The sequence below is a fragment of the Periophthalmus magnuspinnatus genome, chromosome 2, assembly GCF_009829125.3.
Source record: "Periophthalmus magnuspinnatus isolate fPerMag1 chromosome 2, fPerMag1.2.pri, whole genome shotgun sequence".
Lineage (NCBI taxonomy): Eukaryota > Metazoa > Chordata > Actinopteri > Gobiiformes > Gobiidae > Periophthalmus > Periophthalmus magnuspinnatus.
In genome coordinates, this window is record NC_047127.1 from 16,061,289 (window position 1) to 16,081,583 (window position 20,295).

Below are 20,295 nucleotides of genomic sequence, written 5' to 3' on the forward strand. Positions count from 1 at the left end.
AGTTTGTGTCTATAATGAGTCATAATTCAAAAAAATTACCAAAAATTCCTCAACACTATGAAGAAAACATACCCATGATAAATACTGACCTCCAAAAAGTTACTGTTCTATCTGTTGTGTATTGAACAACAAGTCAATATAGGCATTACAGTGACAGGCTTATTGTGGTTAGAAAATGGGGTTACATTTTAAGTTATACAGGACCAAAGATCTTATAGATATCTAAGGAAAACACAGTAATTATGGTAATGTAAACTGGAGCACACAAATTAATAAAAAACAGAGGGTATCTTAATTATAACTCATATATAGTCTAGTCTATATAATATTACTCCATGTTTTGTGTTCAGAAAATGAGGTTGCACGTTGATTAAACAGGGTCAAAAGCAAGTAGGCGTGAAGTGTTGGAGCTAAAATGTTATAATTCGTGTAGTACTCGGATCGTAAAAGTTATTAAAGTGTTGTCTCCGCAGAGAATTTCGCAGCAGAGCCAGAGGAAGTGGACTGGACACGAGCCGGAATTTTTCTCTAAAATAAGAAACAGGGACGCACTGCCAGACGCACACGTGGAGTTTTACACGAAAAACATCAAATACGTAAAAAAGTTGCGTTTATCTAAGCTTCACGACCTAAAAAGGGGTCAAAACAGCGATATTATAATGTCCAGTTGGTTTTAAATATGGTTAAATGTCTTATAACGCCTTAAGATACGCGTCAGGAATGAATCAAATGTGAAATCATTGTTTAAAAAAGTGGGAAAAGTGTGGAATTATTGACGAGAGGTAGGGAATGGTGGATGATTCCGTGGTTATCTCTCCAGATGTGCAGCCAAGCCGTTTTAATCCGACTCTACATCCACGGCGCGTTTGGGGCGAGTTCCAACGCGCCTCCAAATATTCCTAAACGTTTCTTCAAATATTCACAGGTTAAATTATTCCCTTTAGGTTTTGTTTTAATCCAGAGACAGTTTTCCAGGACATCCGCCTTTCTCTCTAAAGCAAACGGAGCATGAGCTGTGTCCTGCCGCTGTCACCGACCCATTGTGTGCGCTCATCTCCCGCAGCGAGCCCCCAAAGCCGGTTAGATCCTCGCAGAAAGTCCGCTCTGAGCCGTGGAGCTGGAGATCTGAGGGGTTTTTTTTGGTTGTGGTTTTCAAGTAAAGTTATAAAAGTGAGAGTAAACCGGAGCTCCGCGCAGACGCCGGTCCTTGATGCGCTGCCATGACCGGGCACAGGGGCTGTCGCTCGTTGAGAGGTCCCGACACGCTCCGCTCTGTCGGCACGCTCCGGAGCGCAGCACAAACACAGAGGAGGGAGGGCGGAAGAGCCGGAGAGCAGCAGGGGGAGGAAGGAACGGAGTCAAAAGGGAATATTACACACACTTAAGTCACTTTACGAAGATGTGTCTATTTTTAGTTTATTTTTAAGTATATTTTTTTAAATTATTTTAAACTATTTATCTATTATCTTGTTTTATTGCATGTACCTTCTGTTCTCTAACTGTGCGGTGCTATACTGGAATTTAATAAAGGCATATCTTATCTTAAACCTGACTCTCACTTGGCTTGGAGCTTGTCTCCATGGAAATGTGGTTTCTTTGGCTGTAATATTCCACAGAATGGCATAAACATCCATGGGGAATGTTCTGAAATATGGGTCAATTTTCTGTTTGTGGCTTTAAGTTAAATGTGTTGTTACAGTTTGAGTTAAAATAAACCATAAAAAACATGAAGTGAACATAATAATAACAGGTAATACCCACATAGTTATAGTAATAAAAGTATCAAAGCATAGGATGACTATACCTTTATTTAAAAAAAATCTATCTATCTATCTATCTATAGATCTATATATCTAATAGATATATATATAAAAGCATTAATTGGCAAGTTATTATGAGGAAGTTGAGTGGACAGAAAAAAAAAATCTGATTTGAGTGCAGCCATCATGAAGAAATGACAATGACAATACAAAGCCCTTTTAATTGTGAATCCTTGTGAATGTGACAGTAATAATGACCACACTAAAAGGTCCACTCTAAGAAGTATGGAGATCTACTCCAGGTTTTCTGTATGTTTGCAGGGACAGGGGCGGGGTTTAAAGGGCTTCAGGCTCATTACAGATCCACAAACTCAAAACTAACACCTACTGACTTTAGAACCAGTGTGAGAAAGAACACAGTTTTTATATGTACATGAGCAGGTAGAAATACAGAGCTGGTTCAGTCCTGGTTTAGTCCCTTGTGTCCCTGGTTCAGAAAAATAAATTGCGCCCTGGTTCTGTCTGTGGTTCTGTCTTGTTTGCGCTTTCAAAAGGAATTATCTAACCCAGGCTGTGAAATCCAGTTTGAATTGGTCCAGTTTTGCACCTGTCCCAGAACCAGATCTAACCCAAGTCTAACCCAGGTCTAAACCAGATCTGAACACGGGACTGAACCAGATCTAACCCAGGACTAAACCAGGTCTAACCCAAGTCTAACGCTGGTTTCACACAGGTCTTGTGATGTAGATGCAGATGGGAGATTTGCTTGAGGCACAAACGGTTCAGGGCAGGAATGCAAATGAGCCCATTATTATTTAAATGTGGGCGTGACCAGGCTTTGATGTGATCACAAAAAACATAATGTTTGGATACAAATATATCAGATTTAGTGGGGACGAAACCAGGACTAAACTGGGACTAAACCAGGGACTAAACCAGGGACTAAACCAGGGACTAAACCAGGGACTAAATCAGGGACTAAATCAGGGACTAAATCAGGGACTAAACCAGGGACTAAACCATTGACTAAACCAGAAATTAAACCAGGGACTAAAATCAAACTGAGCAGGGAACTGAATATCATAGATCCACCTTTATAATTCCAGATTATGTGGATTACTTGGTCTAATCTCTGAATGAAATGAAACTGACATCTGAATTACTGCATATAGAAATATATTTAATTATATTATAAAACATAATAAAACTAAATACTAGGAAAAAATGACAGTGCAGATTACATGAGGTTTGAGTAAATATGAATGTGATGGTAAAATTTATATATGAACGTGTGTGCGTCTATTTGTACGACGCGCGCGCGCGCGTGTGTGTGCTTGTGTAGTCAAGGTTTGTGCAGTGTGAAATTTGACCCACATTCACAGAGGCACCGAGGACCTCTGTTGGACACACTGGGAACTACAAATACAAACCACAGTGCAGTTACATGAGGTGACCAGCAGAGAGAGCCATGACATAAGGAAACACTGAGGACTCAACTTGGACTAAACCGGATTTAAACCAGAACTGAAACAGGACTGACCGAGGATTGACGGAGGATTGACCGAGGACAGACCCAGGACTGAACAGGACTGACCCAGGACTGACCCAGGACTGACCCAGGACAGAACCAGGACAGAACCAGGACAGAACCAGGACAGAACCAGGACAGAACCAGGGAAAAACCAGTACTGATCCAGGACTGAACCAGGGCTAAAGCAAGATTACATCTAGAATTTATTCAGGATAAAATAGTTTGAACCAGAAAGTACTGTATTAAAGTGCAATTATGGTATTACCACCAAGCCACTGCACAAAAAATGTGGACCAAAAGTGAACTAAACCAGGACCAATCTCAGAATTAAAACGAGATAAACCAGAAAACTAAATTAAAACTAAAAACACTAACCCCGGACTAATATCAGACTAAAGCAGAGATTAAATCAGGTATAAACCACATCTAAACCAGGACAAAAAAAAAAAAAAAAAAGACTAAAACAGGATTAAACAAGGGACTAAAACAGGAATTAAACCAGGACTAAACCAGGGTCTAGGAACTAGCCTTGCCTAAAGAAGGACTAATATAGGTTTAAACCAGGGATTAGGCCAGGATGGAACAACAGACTAAACCAGGACTCAAACAGGGACTGGAACAGTTCTAAACAAGGAGTAAACCAGGTCTAAACCAGTACTAAACCAGAGTCTCTCAGTGTGACCTTGTAGTTGTTATAAATCCTTGGGTCGATGCACTTTACCCTAGGTCGGCTCTGATGTCCCAGATCCACAGGAAATCACATTCTTGTATTGATTAAACTGTAATCCAGACACTCAAAATGGCTCCTCATCAATAACATGAACAAACACGAACCAGGCCATTTCAACCATCAACACTCATTTATCTGAGATTAGATTTAGTTTATTTCACACGTTTAACCTGTCCACGAGCATTTACATCTGAGAGACTGTAATCTGAACATTAAACTAATCCAAGAATCTCATGCATTTCATTACATGTTTGTAGAGGTCTTAATTACAGGGTTAGCAGCTTTTACACAGAACAAGGCTCCATGGAGTCACAGGGAGGGCATCTGACACAAGGGGAGGGCATCTGACACACATAGGTCAACACATGAATGAGTGATAAATACAAAAACACAGTGCCAAAATCTTCCCAAATTCTGCAGACGTTGGGTCATGTTTCAAAATAATAGCGTGGGATGAAAATAGTGAGAGAAGAAAGAGCTTTAGTTTGAAAGGTCAGAGGTCACATGGTTTAAACATGAGGCACAATTTATTTGGAAAAATTCACAGAGGCGATTCTGTAAAAAACAACTGATAATGGAGAGAGACTTTAGTCCTGGTTCGGTCGTGGTTTAGTCTGTGGTTTAGTCTGTGGTTTAGTCTGTGGTTTAGTCTGTGGTTTAGTACAGTCGTGGTACAGTCGTGGTACAGTCGTGGTACAGTCGTGGCTTAGACCTGGTTCAGTCCTGGTTCAGTCCTGGTTCAGGCCTGGTTCAGGCCTGGTTCAGGCCTGGTTCAGGCCTGGTTCAGGCCTGGTTCAGGCCTGGTTCAGGCCTGGTTCAGTTCTTGTTGTGTTGGTGTAAACTGATGCGTCCTGTTTCCGTCTCATTGAAAACAATAGCTCCTCTTTGAGATTAAAATAGACACTTCCTTTAAACAGGGTCTCATCTGGACCAGGACCCAGTCTGGACCCGGTCTAGACCAGAACCAGAACTATAACCGGTCTGGGGAGGGGGGGTCTTAAAGTTTTGATGTCATTTCCTAATACTAATATCGCATCTTGTTTGTTTATATGAGTTATACAATTAAGTCCTCTCTCCTTATTTTAGTCCAGTACAGTGGTCCCTCGCTGTTCATCTTTTGTGGCCTTGCTTGTTCTGCACCGACAAAGGCACCTACGAAGGTTCGAAGGTTTGCGAGTGTTTAAACAAGAGAGAAATGTGAGAAAATGTTAATGCCTGTGTGAGAAAAGTGTATAAAGTGTGTGGTGAGGGGTTTTACAGCCTTAAAACATATAATACTTGTAAAAAATAAAGTTGACTACTTTGCGGATTTCCCCTATTGTGGGTTATTTTAGTACGATTTTTGTAAAATTATTGTGACATTTACAGATTAACTTCGGGCTGATACCAATATCGCCAGTACCATTGATATACCATCCTACTTTTTTCCTCACATTTCAAACAGCAGGGGTCTTGTTTATTTACTCCAAAACTTTGATGCTAAATGGTGTTTTTTTAAACTGCAGTGACTTGTCTATTAATCCAGTTTAATCTGGATTACATTATAATCCACATCTGTGGTTAGAGTACTAGGACACAAGCACTATTTATATTACACTGATACTAAACAAGGAGTAAATTAGGACTAAACCAGGAGTAAACCAGAACCAAACCAGGAAAAAAACGGGGCTGAACGAGGGACTAAACCAGGGACTAAACCAAGGGCTAAATCAAGTGCTAAACCAGGGACTACACCAGGTCTCTGGTCCTGTATAAAGACAGAGTGCTGACTCATGGTTTGTTATGAATGCGCCGACTCATGTGTGAGGTGACAGCTTTCAGAACACTCACATTTTTACATAGAAGTCCTGGTCCAGCGCTGAACCAATCCCAGTTTATTCCTGGTTTAGTCCTGGTTTAGTCTTGATCCGGCCTCAGGGCTGTAGTCTACAGTAAACAGCTCTCAGATAAAGTAGAGTCTTATGTAACTTAAAGGCTTTTTCTTCTAAGGGATTTATTTAAACATCCACCAGCGGCTCCACAACAGGAATCGAACCCACAACCACTGAGACAGGCTAACCACTCAGCCACAGCAACAGTCCACTCAGAGAAATCAAGAGTCTAACCCACAACCTCCTTACTGAGAAGAGGTGGCAGGATAACCACTCTGCCACAGTAACACAGGAACAAGCACACTGCACTCAGAGATCAGGAGTCAAACCATAGACTGTATAAAGAAGTGAACTAAGGGACTGTGACATCACCCATAGAACTCAGCTCCAAATGAAGCTCATTGAGACTAGCAGTTATAGGGGTGAATTTGAAGCAGAGTTCTATATTTGGATTTCTGACCGCGAGTATCATAGCAACCAAAGAGCTAATCCGGATTGAGACTGTTGAAGGTAACGCCCCTTCCTGCTTAGCAATGCAGTCAAACCTGTTGCTAATGCTAGTGGGAGTGAGCTCAGAGAACGAAGGCCGCGGATTGGTCTATTATTAATGTTCTTATCTTGATTTAGGGACAAAATAGAAAAACAAAAACCCCAGGATCATGTAGAGCGGCTTAATATGATCATTTTAAGACTACAATCATGAGCCTGACAGCAGCAGGTACAGAAAGAGGGGTCACAGTTTTTCAGTAGAAAGTGAATTGGAGTCAATGGAGTCAGAAGCGTGCCCATGCTCACTTCCTGTTTGGAACGCAGCAGCTAGTGGATTAGCTATGTCCATACAGTCTTCATCTAACCCACAACCTCCTTACTGAGAGGAGGAGACAGGATAACGAGTGTAACCCACGTCCTTCTCCCTGTGTGACTGTGGCAGGCTCCTGATCTCTCCGGTCCTTTTGTCCCACTCTGGCCTGGTCCCAGGAGGCAGCCTTGTGTCTTTATCAGATTGTTCTATAGACTGGGCTCGGGTTTCAAATCCAAGTTCACACGGGACTCAGTTCTCTGGTTCAGATCGTTGTCAGTGGCAGAGTGGTTAGCACGTAGTGTTGTCACGATACTAACATTTCAAACTCGATTTTGCCATTACGGAATAGACTCAATACTCAATGCTGATTCCAATACCACAAAGATGATAAAAAATTGGGGACATGGGATTTTTTTAGTATCAATACCTGACAGCCATATTAGCACTGGGCGTTTCTGTGGAGTTTGCATGTTCTGCTTGTGTCTGAGTGGGTTTCCTTCTGTCCACCAATAATTATCGGTCTGTAGTGCCGGTTCTCAACCTTGGGGTCATGTGAAATTAACTAGCCTAAGAGATTAATCATTTAAAGTCTTTTCCTTTGCATCCTCTTTCTACCTCCCGCGCTCTTACCTATGAGTCACTAATAGAAGTGATCAGGTAAAAAAAAGGTAAATGTAAATGCACAGATATTGTTATCTGTGCATTTACCTTTTAGATATTTCACAGTAAACTACAATATAATCAAGCTGATATACCACACCCTTATCTGTTGGGTCCTGTGTTGTACTATTAATCAGAGAAACATTCTGTAACAGGTTTAGAATGTGGTAAGAATGTGACCAAGAAACTGTGTCAGAGTCACCTGCACAACTACACCTGAGCAAAGAAGATCCAGCAGAACAAGCATACTGACGAGGGCTGTAGGCTTTAAAGGACTGATTCATCAACTCAACGGCTAAACTCGTGATTCACAAGTTTAATCTGTCTTTATATAAATACTTACTATTTCCCAGTACTTTTTTATGCATAAAAAGTAGTTTTTGCATAAACTCCCCCTGCAGGTGTAGTCTTAAGAGTGTAGTTTGGGTCAGATACACAGAGATACAGAATAGAGCTCACCTCCTTTTTAGTCAACTAATCGAATGACAAGGCAACACAAATTTAGTTGAATACAGCACTAATACAGACTATATCACAGAAGAACCAGCAGAACAAGCAAATAGACTACACTGAGGACACCTGGGGAGAGAATCCACTGCTCCTCTGGGATCTTACCACTCACTCCTGAGTCCTTCACTAGTGCATTCTTCTCTTTCACATTAGGCCTTTTCAGGATTATTCTATGAGCAAATGTTTTGTCTCTGCAGCCTAAAAATAGCAAATTAATGCTCAAACTAATTTTCAAACTCACTAGTAGACCTGCCACAATAACACACTTTGAAGCATAATATATGTGTGTAACGTATTCACATGTTTTATAAGTTTCATAGAGAAATATTGCAATAAACGATAATAATACTGAAGCTACTTTATGCCTCTGACACAAAACAAGATAGTCCCAGTAAACAGAACTACTGTCTGTCTATAGCTTAAATCTGACCTTATACATAAAAATGGCAAAAATCTCCCCATTATTGCAAAGAAATTGTAAACCCGAAAAAATACTAAGCCCAAAAATATACTGTCTCAGCTTTCATATACTGAACAATAAGTGATATAAGCTACGCAAGATGTTGTAATCGAAACTGTTGTTGTCCCTGTAGTTTAGACCTTTACAAACATGTTCTGAAATGCATGGGATTCCTGTTATTAGATTATCAGTTCAGATTTCAGTCTTAATGCGGGAGTTGTTTACCATGCAAACTCTGCGATTAGATTTGCGTTTTATGTTTAGGTTTCTGTGCAAAGGCAAGACTGGAGCACAATTACAGCTAATGACTACAGTTCTAACCAGATAATGTTGTTGACTACATACTGGAGGAGTATTTAAAGAGGGGTATTTTAATTTTATAGGGTATTAACTGCTAACACATAACATATTTGGATCACCATATTACCTTTTATTGTTTAGAAAATGCTATAATCACCGAAAACAATGTATTAACATGTTTCACATTCATTTTTGACGCTCTGAGTCTCCCCTCCCTTTGCTCTCCACACTAAGTCACTCCCCCTTCAGAGTGCTATCACATAACAATCCGCATGCATCCCATTAATGAAACTACTGTACATCACATCAAGTTTGGCAAGTAGATGTGTAGTTTTGTATCATGCTTTTGTATGTTTATGGAGAATTGTCGTGTGGGAGCATGGGTGACATAGGCTTGTAGGTGGGGCTTTGCACAGGCTCATACTGCTAACTGGAGCATTAGCATTGGCACTAGGGTTCAAATAGTGCCCAGGAGAGATCGCTAGATTACTCAAACATGCATGGATGACATCTAAAACCTCATGAAGCATATTTTTTCATTATAACATGATGGGAGTATGTGATTTTGAGCTTAAGTTTATTCTTTTAGATTTTGATTGAATAATACAGCAGTCTTATACAAATAGTCAAAGGATGTTTTAACAGTGGATTAGTCACATAATTATTCCAAATAATGTTTACAGCCCCCAAAACACAATGAGCAAGGGTTAAATGATTATTGATGTTTAAAGCCACTGGTGAAAATGGTTTAGAAAGGATTCTGCTGTGATGCACTCCTCCTTCCTTTTAGCGGTCGTATTTAGATATTTTATTTTGTCCTAAATGAACGCGTTGGATGTGTTCACAAAGTGCAGTGTTTAAAACGTTTAAACCCTTTTTTCTCTCAAACCATGAATCACTCGCTGCAAAGGATTGTGGGAGAATGAGACAGCGCTTTGACCCAATTTAACATTTATTTATTTTTATCTGACTTTTGCGGGAAACCTGCTGAGGAGAGGAGCACAGATGCTGCTACTCTGCTGATAACAACGCTGCACACCTGTAAAGGCAAGTGTGATGAAGTGCTTTGCTCAAGGACACAACAACAGTACACTATTAACACACAATCGTTCTCCCACCAAAACAAAGTAAAGCCTTTGCCACCAAATATTTGTTGAAATTAAGAACAAGAATTATTTTAAAAATCTATTTATGCCAGGAAATAAATCACTGGATGTAAACAAAATAGTATTTGGTCACATTAAAGAGAGGAAACACTGAACCAGGCTCTAGGACTGTAAGAATCATATGGACAACAGCAGAAAGTAAAGGGTAGTTCATTGCATTAGCCTATCCCGATAATGACTACTGACCTTATTCGGCCCCGCCCACTTTTACTGTAAATGCGACTAAACTGCACTGTCTTTGTGGTGGCACTTCTGCGGAAATGGGAAGTCCAGTCATTTCAATGAAGAAGTTGGGAAAAGTTTTGCCACTAAAATCTGATTTAAAGTAGGTTGATCTGTGTAAAATGTAGGCCTGTCATGATAATCCCTATATCAACTCGTCATTCAATATATGAAAACTGGAACTATATTTATATAGAATATTGATGGTTCAATAGATGAAACAATCATTTCTGGGGGGTCAATATTTATCATGGGTACTTTCTCTTTGCACTAGTGGGAAGGTTTTTGTTATTTTTCTGTGTTATGGTAAGATTTGAGCTGTAGAAGGTTGAAGTATGAATCATTATAGATACAAACTAATTACTTAAGTGCTGCATTCTGTTATATATTTAAAGGTGTTCATATTTTTTTACAATATTGTACATTTCAAATTGTTTTTTGGGGATGATTCTGCCTTACAGTTTGGTTTCAATATAACCGTTTATTTTTTATATTGCAAAAAGACACTGTTACTCGTCTTTTTCTGTATGTCTAGTTATTATTGTGTAGTTTGAATTGTAGTTTGAATAAGGTGTATGGTCCGATTACAGAAAGTACAAATGAGTCCTGAGAGCCCACTTTAGTCCACTCAAGTCTTAGCAGGTTCTCACCAAACAGCTAAGAAGTCAAATCCACCAAAATTATTTCCAAACTATAAATCACAAAACTGCAAAAACAACAGCAGCAAGACGTGGTCATCAAAATATCCTATTAAATATTACTCTATTCTCTGATTCATATTATAACATTGTTTCCTCATCACAAACAGACCTAGAGTTGTGTTTTGTTTCATTCACATATGATTAACACACAAACACACACATTACCTGGAGTTTCACACATTTTTGAGTATGTTTTTGATGAGGTAACAACATTATAACATTGCGTAATATAGGACATTTAAACTGTGAGTTCAAGAGAAGGTACAGATGAGCAGAGAAGGACCCCCAAACATCTGTCCATGTTTTGTCCAGGTTTGTACCCACCTTCTATGGCGATGACGTGCTCACGGATTTGGTTCTGCAGCAGCGGCTCCTCCACGCGCTCCAGCAGCTCGTAGATGGAGTAGATGTTCGGGTGCACGGACTCGAAGCGTTGGATCTCTCCCCGGATGGCCGCGGAGGTGGCCAGATGCTGCTGGTAGTTCATAGCTGCGGCCCGATCCCTCTGCTGTCCCGAGACCGAAAACTCAGCCACCTCGTCAGGATTTCGAATCTGTCTGCGCCCGGTGTGATCTGTGACCTCCAGACGGCGTTAGACCACCTTCAAATCCGAGCCACACATGAGTCAAACGCTACTGTATAAAGTAATCAAATCATTGAGTGTAATAAACGTGTTTCCACCGCTACATCCTCCAGAGGACCGAGGTTGCTCCAGACTGTAGCCCAGAAAGGCAGCCTCCCCCGGGCAGGCTTCTCTCTGATCCCGTTGTGGTTACAGATGTCGGGGTAACTTTACACCGCTACCCCATGTCCCAACACTGTGCTCACAAACCAAAGCTCCGCGTTTACAGTTTAAATACAGCTTACATCCATAAAAACCCACTTTTGTCCACCGTTAAGTGACGTAAATAGCCAGCGGCTAGGCTAGCAGCTAATGCTAAAGCTCCGGAGAAGGAAAAGGGGAAACTTTGGGTTTATTTAGTGTTGAAGTCTTTAAAAAACACCCGTCAGACGCGCACGGGACCGGAGGGCTCGGTGTGGTAAAAAATACAGGTTAAAAATAGATAGTTATGGCCGTCTTTCGCTGTAGTGTTAGCACCGGGGAAAGTACCGGCTGTTGCTCCTGTTGCTGTCCGGCGATGGCAGCTCCTTCCCGCGGTAGCTCCGAGCAGAGAGCCGCTGCGGTGACGGATGTGCACCGGGCTAATGGCTAACAGGATGGCCTTGTTGCTTAGTAACTGCACTAGCCGGCTAGTGCTAATGCTAACGCTCCAGAGCCACAGATGGGAAAGATGAGAAAGAAGAGTGTTTTTTAGCGTTTTAAAAATGAGATACCGGAGCAAAAGTAAAAATAACGACCCCGACACAAATAAGCGACACCGCGGCAGTGAGAATTGAGCTGAGTAAATCCTGTAGCGGCGGGAGCACGGGACTTTGTGGCTGTTCAGTCCGTCCGTCGGAACCAGGAGCGGAGGCAGCGCCTGGGACAAGCCCGGATAAGGAGCTCCTCGAACGTGTAGAGCAGAGCCGGAGCCGCTGCAGGGGTCAGTCAGGGGTCAGTCCCGTGGGTCACGGTGCACAGGTGAGTCCTGGGTATCAGGTCCAAATCCGGCCATCCTTCTCGCGCTCACAGCTGCAGGACCAGTGTGGGCTCCCAGGGGCCGCCAGGTGACTTCCGATACGCGCTTCACAATAAAACATCAACCAAATACACAAATATAACAAAATATACAAGCAGACAGCAAATATGGAAGAAAAAGTATCCATAAGAGAAAACTTGACCGTCATAAAATGCATTCTATCTATGCGTGAGACTGTATTTTGCTAATGGTAAATGGTCTTGTTTTTATGTATTTATTTTATGTTTTTTTTGTTTTGTTTTGGGGTTTGTTTGGGGTTTTTTTTTTTTACAATAAAACTACATTTAAGGAAAGAGTATAAACACAATAATAACAAACAATAAACAAAAAATAGGATTGAGGCTTGACAATAACAAATTTTCATTCAAATAACACATGTATTGTTGTTGAGTTTTTATTCCTTTCTGTATTTACATTATAAAGACAACTTAAATGTATCCCTCGTCTCTCCTGTGCAGTGATTTTAGGCTTTGTGACGTTTGACACTTTTATTTTGAAAGTTTGTGCCGGATGATTTTACTAAAACGTTTCAAAAACAAAACAAAAACGGACAAACTCACACTCAGGGTTTAGTTTGGTGAAACACATTGAAAACAACTAATGAATATAGAGTTTTATTTTATTTTGTTTAGTTTTTATGTAAAGAAAAGCAAACGCTGTATATAAGAGGTAGTGAAGGAGCTGCGGGGTATAAGTGCCTCCATGTGGTTGAAAACTGACACTGTTTAATGCGTTGAAAATAATAATACAGTTAAAATAGAAAGAATATATTTTCCAGTTATAATAAAAAAAAGACTCTCATTAAGTTTAAGTTTATACAGTAAATAGATTGATAATGTACATTGAGGTTTAGGTGTCAGACAAAGTGGAATGACCTGAGTACAATTACTAACAAAAGTGCAGAAATACCAATTTAAAACTTCATTTAGAAGTCAACTACATACATGTTTTTCCCTTTTTGTTGTATCTTTCATTATAAACGATAAACTCAGTAGTGCCAATCACAACATCAGAAAAAGATTAAACATTCTTTAAAAGTTAGCATTATAAATATACAAAAATAATCTACCAACCTCTAATAATAATTTTAAAAAAGTGATTCATATGGTGTAATAATGGACTAATATACAAATCAGTATAGTCTAAACTCAAGACAAGATATTTCAGATTAAGTAATGACTTAAAAATAAAATATTTAAGTGTGGTGTATTCTCTGCCCGTCCAGCAGGAGACAGTATGTGATGCTCTTTTTCCCCTGTTCTGCTCTGAGGCAGAATTCACGTTGTCCCATGAAGAACCGTGTCTGTGTGCCGTCCTCCACAAACTCGCTCTGGGAACACAAAATCAGGCTAAGAATATCACTCAAACTAAGTCTATGGAGTGCAAAATCTGGTGAAAAACATAAAACTCACATATCTGATAGTGCCCGAGCAGAGGCATAGTTTTTGTTCTCATTTGTCTACAGCTGTTTGAGGTTTTGTGTTTTACGTCTTTATTTTTGAGTTTTTATCTTTGGAGGCCTCACTGTTTTTGTTTTATTTTCTGTTATGGAATTTTTGTTTTGTAAATGTATTTAAAACCTATGTAAATGTTGAGGTGCATCTGAGTCATTCACCTCGGCGTCCATCTTGTGTCCGTTGCACCAGACGTCCATGGTGTTCCTCTCTGGAGAAAAACCACACTGTTCATTTATGTTTTTCACATAAGTCAGAACATCCACTCAGTTACTCTCACAGTTAGTCTTAAAGTTACTCTCACAGGTACTCTCACAGTTATTCTCATAGTTACTTTCAATTACTCTCACACTTATTCTCACTCTTAATCTTACAGTTACTCTTACAGTTACTCTTACAGTTACTCTCACAGCTACTGTCACAGTTACTCTCAGACTTGATCTTACAGTTACTCTCAGTTACTCCCACAGTTACTCTCATTCTTAATCTTACTGTTACTCTCAGAATTACGGTTACAGTTACTCTTAAAGTTACTCTTATAGTTACTCTTACAATTATTCTTACAGTTAGTGTCACAGTTACTCTTACAGTCACTCTCACTCTTAATCTTACAGTTACTCTCACAGCTACTCTCACAGCTACTCTCACAGTTACTCTCACACTTATTCTTACAGCTACTCTTACATTTACTCACAGTTACTGTTACAGTTACAGTTACTCTTACTTGAATAATTTCTTGGACTTGGACATTTCTGCTCTACCTTTGTGAACTCAATATGTTGTTTTTTCAGTAGGAAGGAGCTAATGACAAAAGCATTTTGTGCTGTTATACATTTGTGTTGTTATATATATTGTCACTAATAGAAATGATCAGGTTAAACATTTGTGAATTTACCTTTTGGATATTTCATAGTAAAGTACAATGTAATCAATAGGGAAAACTGAGTATGGCATCATCACATTCTACAATCTGAAAACCACCAATTGATACTTTGCAGTGACACCCCGCTGGGGGTGTAAAGCATGTATGCCTATGGCAGAATGTTCAGCAGTTTCATGGTGACAAATTACACACATTAGGAATAACTATCAAATAGCTGGGCCTGATTAGACGTTTTACACAAAAGGTGAGTGACTGAAAAACTGTTGGCTAATACTAGCTAGCTTGTGACTGTAGTGTTATTTAAGAGGGACTTGTTTAACAGCACAGATCAGCTCAACTGTTGTAGTTCAGCAAAGTCAGTTCTTTATGGTCAGATTGTGTTAAAACAAAGTATCTATTATTGCTCTATTCAATTACAATCAAACATAGAATAACTTAACTCTACAGTGGCTTTGAAAACAAGAAGGTCACAGAACTACCAGGAATATAAATATTTGGTCAATTATATCTTTACCATAATTAACCATCTTATTCAGTGTCTCTGTGTTAAAGGGCCCATGTTACTCTATTCTCTGATCTGTTCTAATGTTGTTTCCTCATCACAAACAGACCTGGAGTTGTGTTTTGTTTCATTCACACATGTTTAACACACAAACCCTGCAGATTTAGGCTGACTTCACTCTGTTCCACCTTGTGATGTCATGTGGTAATACAGGAAGTGCTCCACTGTGTTTTTAAACTGAACTAGGTCAAATAACCGTTAACTTGAAAACTACAGCTTCATGACATCACAAGGTGGAACTGAACATTTTGAGCTTTGGAGATGTAGACAGACTAATAATAAAGAGTTAATCAAATGTGTGAATGAAACAAACACAACTCCAAGTCTGTTTTTGAGGAGGTAACAGCATTAGAACATGACTTAAAGTTCACAAGGGTCAATTTTGTGTAATATAGGACCTTTAACCTGCATTTGACTCATCCTTCAGTGTCTCTGGGTTAAACCTGTACATGTGCAAAGGTCTCACCCAGTACGATCCTGTACCGGTCCCGGTCCAGTCCTAGGTCCCAGGTCTGTGTGGTCTTGGTTCGGTTCTGGGTGAACTTCTGCAGAGTGAGTCCGTTCACATGGAGTGAGTATTCGTACGAGAATCCTCCCACGGCTGCGATCCGGATCTCAGCTCTGCTCTGAGGAACGCCGAAGGAAAACTGCTCTGAGCCAACCAGTTTAAACATCCAGTCTCTGCGAAGCACCTCCTGAAAGAGAAGAGGGACTAAACAAGGACTAAACCAGGACTAACCCTGGACTGAACCAGGATTCAACCAGGGTTAAACAGAACTAAACAAGGACTGAATCAGCAGTAAAACAGGACTGAACCAGGACTAAACCAGGGACTGCACCAGGTCTAAACCCGGTCTCGTTTTCACCTGTCCGTTGACGTAGACCACCCTCTTTCCAGTGGTGGTTCCATGTTCAAACTCGATTCTGTGAAGTCCGTCAGAGAGAGACACCTCCCACACAGCACACACCTGTTTACACATGTCAGGACTAAACCAGGGAAAAAAAACAGGGACTAAATCAGATCTAAAGCAGGGTCTGAACCAGGACTAAACCAGGACTAAACCAGGACTAAACCAGGACTAAACCAGGAGTAAACCAGGACTAAACCAGTCCCAGAGCCACAGTGAGAGGAGAGTGCAGTTATAATGTTTACCTCAGCAGGAGTTTAGTGTAAGAGGATTTCAGGAGTTGGGACAGAGGTGAAGACAAAATGTACTAAAGTAAAAATACTGTTACAGCAAAATATTAATACTCAAGTACGTGTAAAAAGTACACATCTAAACAAGAGTAATCATATCTGATTTACTATAAAAGCGAATGAGATGCTATTACTTTACCTCAAACGTTCCATAGTGTAGCATTAAAGAAGCCTTAATATGCAAAATGTTTCTTTTATATTCTTTTGTAGTTATTTTAGATGAATATTGCTATTTCAAATGTCTACATTATAACATAATGATCCACAGATGTCATAGATTATAACAACAGAGTACACACAAGCACAATATGTCTGCTTTAAAATAAAACTAAAACCTTAAAAATCTGTCATTAGTTTTTTTTTTTTCCCAACGTTAAAAAAAACATCAAAAGGCATCCATTCTTTTAGTAGTTTGTCTCCATGGTGATTAAAAAAAAAAAATTTCAGTCACACAGTGCTCTCTAGTGGGCAGATTCAACATTACAGCAACTGAACTTAAACCCCAAAACATTCCTAAAAACAAGAAAATAACACGAAATATTAAACATTTTATGCATATGTTTATTAAAATTGTGGAGTGTTGTGTGAGGAATGAGCTACGATACATTTTTACACAAACATAAACGTCCCTTTAACCCCAAACACAAAAAATAGTGCTTTTAACAAAAAAAAAAAAAAAAAAAGAAAACATGCAACATTCAACAGGCACTCACCAAACATCAGATTTCGGATTACAGAGGAGCAGACGGGAAATTATTTTAAAAAGTGACATATTTTCAAAATGTTCTGAAAATTTTGTCAAATTACAAAGGTTTCAATACTAAATGTAAAGAACAATAGAAAAAATGTTTTAGGGTATGTAATCATCACAGTTTTCCATTAATAGTAGTATTCTGGCCTCCCATAATCAAATTTTTGGCCCAATGGTTGAAAACAAGCTGTATAACAAATTGGTATTAAAGGTGATATTGTTTGCTTTTTGTATTATCATAAATGTATAGTAATAACTTCATTTATTCATTGTTTTTTATTAGTAGAGGTAAAGGGGGGTAGATTTATTCAATATAATTATTCAAATGAGGATTGTCTGTGCCGCCATAGTCTCTGTATAAACCTGCGGAAAACACTGTAACCATAATATCCAAAATATTGCCTAAAAATATAGCGACTACTTTCTAACATGGCTTTTCATTCTCAAGTTTGTTTATTATTTTCAGGAAAAAAAGAGGTGCAGTTTGGTGTATTTGGCACAGTCTTAATTAGCTAGTTTTGGTGATTTTGGTTCATAATCACATCTGTATTCACTTATTGGCTCACACTTATAAAAATACAATGTTATTATTTATTCATTTGTGCAAAGTTTTATAGCACAATCAGAGGTGCAGTTTGAGCGATGAAAAAAAATCATCGTTTTATTTTCGGTCCTGGTCCGGTCCTGGTCCGGTCCTGGTCCGGTCCTGGTCCGGTCCTGGTCCGGTCCTGGTCCGGTCCTGGTCCGGTCTTAGTACTTAGTACCGTCTTTGGAAGTTAGGTGATTTGTAATTAACTTATTTTTTCACAGATGGAGCTTATACAAATGGATACTTTGGACATTTTTCCTAATATTTATAAAGTATTTTAAAGTATGTGACAGTTTTGTAGTTTTACAGGATACAGCAGCGTTTCTTCTTCTTTTTGCCACTCGGGCCATTCTTGTCTTTACTTTCAGACATTTTCTTTTTACGAACTTCCCTCATGAGGTCGAAGAACACCTAAAAACACACAGATTAGTCGTGGTTCGGTCGTGGTTCGGTTGTGGTTCGGTCGTGGTTCGGTCGTGGTTCGGTCGTGGTTCGGTCGTGGTTCGGTCGTGGTTCGGTCGTGGTTCCGTCGTGGTTCCGTCGTGGTTCCGTCGTGGTTCCGTCGTAGGCCTTGTCCACATTAGCCCTGGTCTTGGTGGACATCTTCACATAAGTCCTGCTATAGTCCTGCTATAGTCCTGCTATAGTCCTGGTACAGTCCTGGTACAGTCCTGGTACAGTCCTGGTACAGTCCTGGTACAGTCCAGTACCTTGTCCACGTTGGCTCTGGTCTTAGCGGACGTCTCCACATAGGGCACTCCCCATTCCTGAGCTCGGCTGGAGGCCTCTTCGAGAGACACCTGTCTCCGCTCCTCCAGATCAGACTTATTGCCCACCACCAGCAGAGGAACCAAGTCCTCCTCCTTCACACGCAGGATCTGTTCCCTGAGAAGAGACCAGGGTTAGACCAGGACTAAACCATCACTAAACCGGCACCAAACCAGGACTAAACCAGGACTAAACCAGGACTAAACCAGGACTAAACCAGGACTAAACCAGGACTAAACCAGGACTAAACCAGGACTAAACCAGGTCCAAAGCAAAAAAAAGAGAAAAAGATCTGATGAACGCTTTTTTCCAAAACATCATCTCATAATATAAAACTGTTGTGAATTTTTTCATTTGCGAAGATACTTGCTGACACATTGATTAATATGTCCTAATTCAAATAAATAAATACATAAAGATAAATACCTGAACTCAGCGGTGGCAGTGAAGCTCTCGTGCTCTGTGATGGAGAAGACGAGCAGAAAACCTTCTCCGCTCCTGAAGTAGTTGTCTCTGATGGCTGCATAGTCCTCCTGTCCAGCCGTGTCCAGGATGTCGATCTGCACCTCCTCCCCATCCAGCACCACCTTCTTCCTGTAGCTGTCGGCTTTAGTCGGCTCATAGTCCTCCACAAACTGAGAGACAAGACAAGGACTGATCCAGGACTAAAGCAGGTTTTAACCAAGGCTAAACCAGGGCTAAAGCAGGACTGAGACTGTAACTGTCCACTTTGGTCGGCTCGTAGTCCTCCACAAACAGAGGGGACAGAAGACAGGGACTAAAGCAGGACTGAAGCAGGACTGAAACAGGACTTACCTCGTCATACATAAACTGCAGTGTAAGAGCAGACTTCCCCACTCCTCCACTGCCCACCATGATGACCTTATGCAGAGCCAGAGATGCCTGACCCTTGCCCTTCCCCGACGCCATGGTCTGACACCGGAATCTGGACCAGGATCTGGACTGGGATCTGGACCGGGATCTCAACCGGTCTAAAGGAGTCCACCTGCAAGACATCAGACAGGAGCAGAAGGACAGAGGAGCAACAGAGGTTTATCTTCTGGACATATTTACATGTTCTTGTGGTAGAACAGGTTGTTCTTGTGGTAGAACCTGCATCACTTCTGCTTTAAGGTCAAAATGTATTTACACAAAATGTTTTATCACTGAAATACTATCAGCCATTCCAAGAAGCTAAGCAACTCCACAGCTAAGACAGGAGGATCATGAGAGCGTTTTGTACACAACCTCTCATTGTGGCTGATGAATAGAACCTTTTTCATTTGATCAAGGAACTTCTTGGAATAAATATTGAAACAAGCTTTATTTTTTCTTAGTTCACCAAAGGTCAAACTTAACGGGCTTTTTTAGTTTTTTTTTTTATTTCAAACAAATATTCACAAAACAAGTAAAAGCTTTGTAAAATGTAATAAACAGGACTAAATGAGAATAAAATGAGTTAAAAACTCGTAGCAAGAGGCAACACAGATCTAAAACTTTAACCTTACTTTTAACATTTAACCGTGGACATTAAAATGATTAAAAACATAAATATTAAGTACACAGGGTTGTATAAACGTGTGTTTTATCAAAAAGAGGAACTGTTTCAGCTGTTTTTTGGTTCCTCTAAACTTTAAACTTTGTGACTTTCAGCCGAATCCACTTCTCTTCCCTGTTCCCACCCATAGACACTTTCCGCGCTTCTGATTGGCTCAACCGCTGAGCGACCATCCCTGC

The 20,295-nt window shown here is 40.1% G+C and overlaps 3 protein-coding genes across 6 annotated transcripts in view; all 3 read right to left on the reverse strand.

The window, feature by feature from the left end:
• Window positions 1–12,379, reverse strand: part of agap1 (ArfGAP with GTPase domain, ankyrin repeat and PH domain 1) — an 82,257-nt gene extending 69,878 nt beyond the window's left edge. Inside the window, exons 1-2 of one of the 3 annotated variants that reach the window (XM_055226449.1) lie at window positions 11,395–12,365; window positions 11,038–11,314 (exon numbers count right to left, since the gene is read on the reverse strand). In XM_055226449.1, the coding sequence (XP_055082424.1) occupies window positions 11,038–11,200 (163 nt within the window). In that variant the 5' untranslated portion in view covers window positions 11,201–11,314; window positions 11,395–12,365. Of the gene's footprint in view, window positions 1–11,037 lie in introns of all 3 variants that reach the window. The other 2 variants (XM_033978957.2, XM_055226453.1) reach the window with 2 other exon arrangements.
• LOC117381812 (ras-related protein Ral-B-like) overlaps window positions 1–20,295 on the reverse strand; it is an 80,561-nt gene that overhangs the window by 59,975 nt on the left and 291 nt on the right. The window contains exons 2-5 of one of the 2 annotated variants that reach the window (XR_008648941.1): window positions 19,375–19,564; window positions 18,985–19,193; window positions 18,501–18,675; window positions 17,966–18,201 (exon numbers count right to left, since the gene is read on the reverse strand). Coding sequence is in view for 1 of the 2 variants with exons in the window: in XM_055226637.1 (XP_055082612.1) it covers window positions 18,094–18,201; window positions 18,501–18,675; window positions 18,985–19,193; window positions 19,375–19,488 (606 nt within the window). In the remaining variant the exon portion in view is untranslated. Of the gene's footprint in view, window positions 1–16,992; window positions 18,202–18,500; window positions 18,676–18,984; window positions 19,194–19,374; window positions 19,565–20,295 lie in introns of those variants that run through there. The other variant, XM_055226637.1, reaches the window with a different exon arrangement.
• On the reverse strand, window positions 13,549–16,232 carry LOC117381177 (fas apoptotic inhibitory molecule 1-like). Its single transcript, XM_033978078.2, has 4 exons — window positions 16,119–16,232; window positions 15,719–15,947; window positions 13,969–14,018; window positions 13,549–13,683 (listed from the first exon to the last, which is right to left on the reverse strand). The coding sequence occupies exons 1-4, from the start codon at window positions 16,230–16,232 to the stop codon at window positions 13,549–13,551; spliced, it is 528 nt and encodes a 175-aa protein (XP_033833969.1).

Coding starts and splice junctions, on each gene's coding strand:
- LOC117381177 (XM_033978078.2), bottom strand. CDS start 16,232: ATGTGTAAACAGGTGTGTGCTGTGTGGGAGGTGTCTCTCTCTGACGGA. Junction 15,948..16,118: donor TGGTCTACGTCAACGGACAG/GTGAAAACGAGA, acceptor CTTCTCTTTCAG/GAGGTGCTTCGCAGAGACTG. Junction 13,684..13,968: donor GACACAAGATGGACGCCGAG/GTGAATGACTCA, acceptor TTGTGTTCCCAG/AGCGAGTTTGTGGAGGACGG.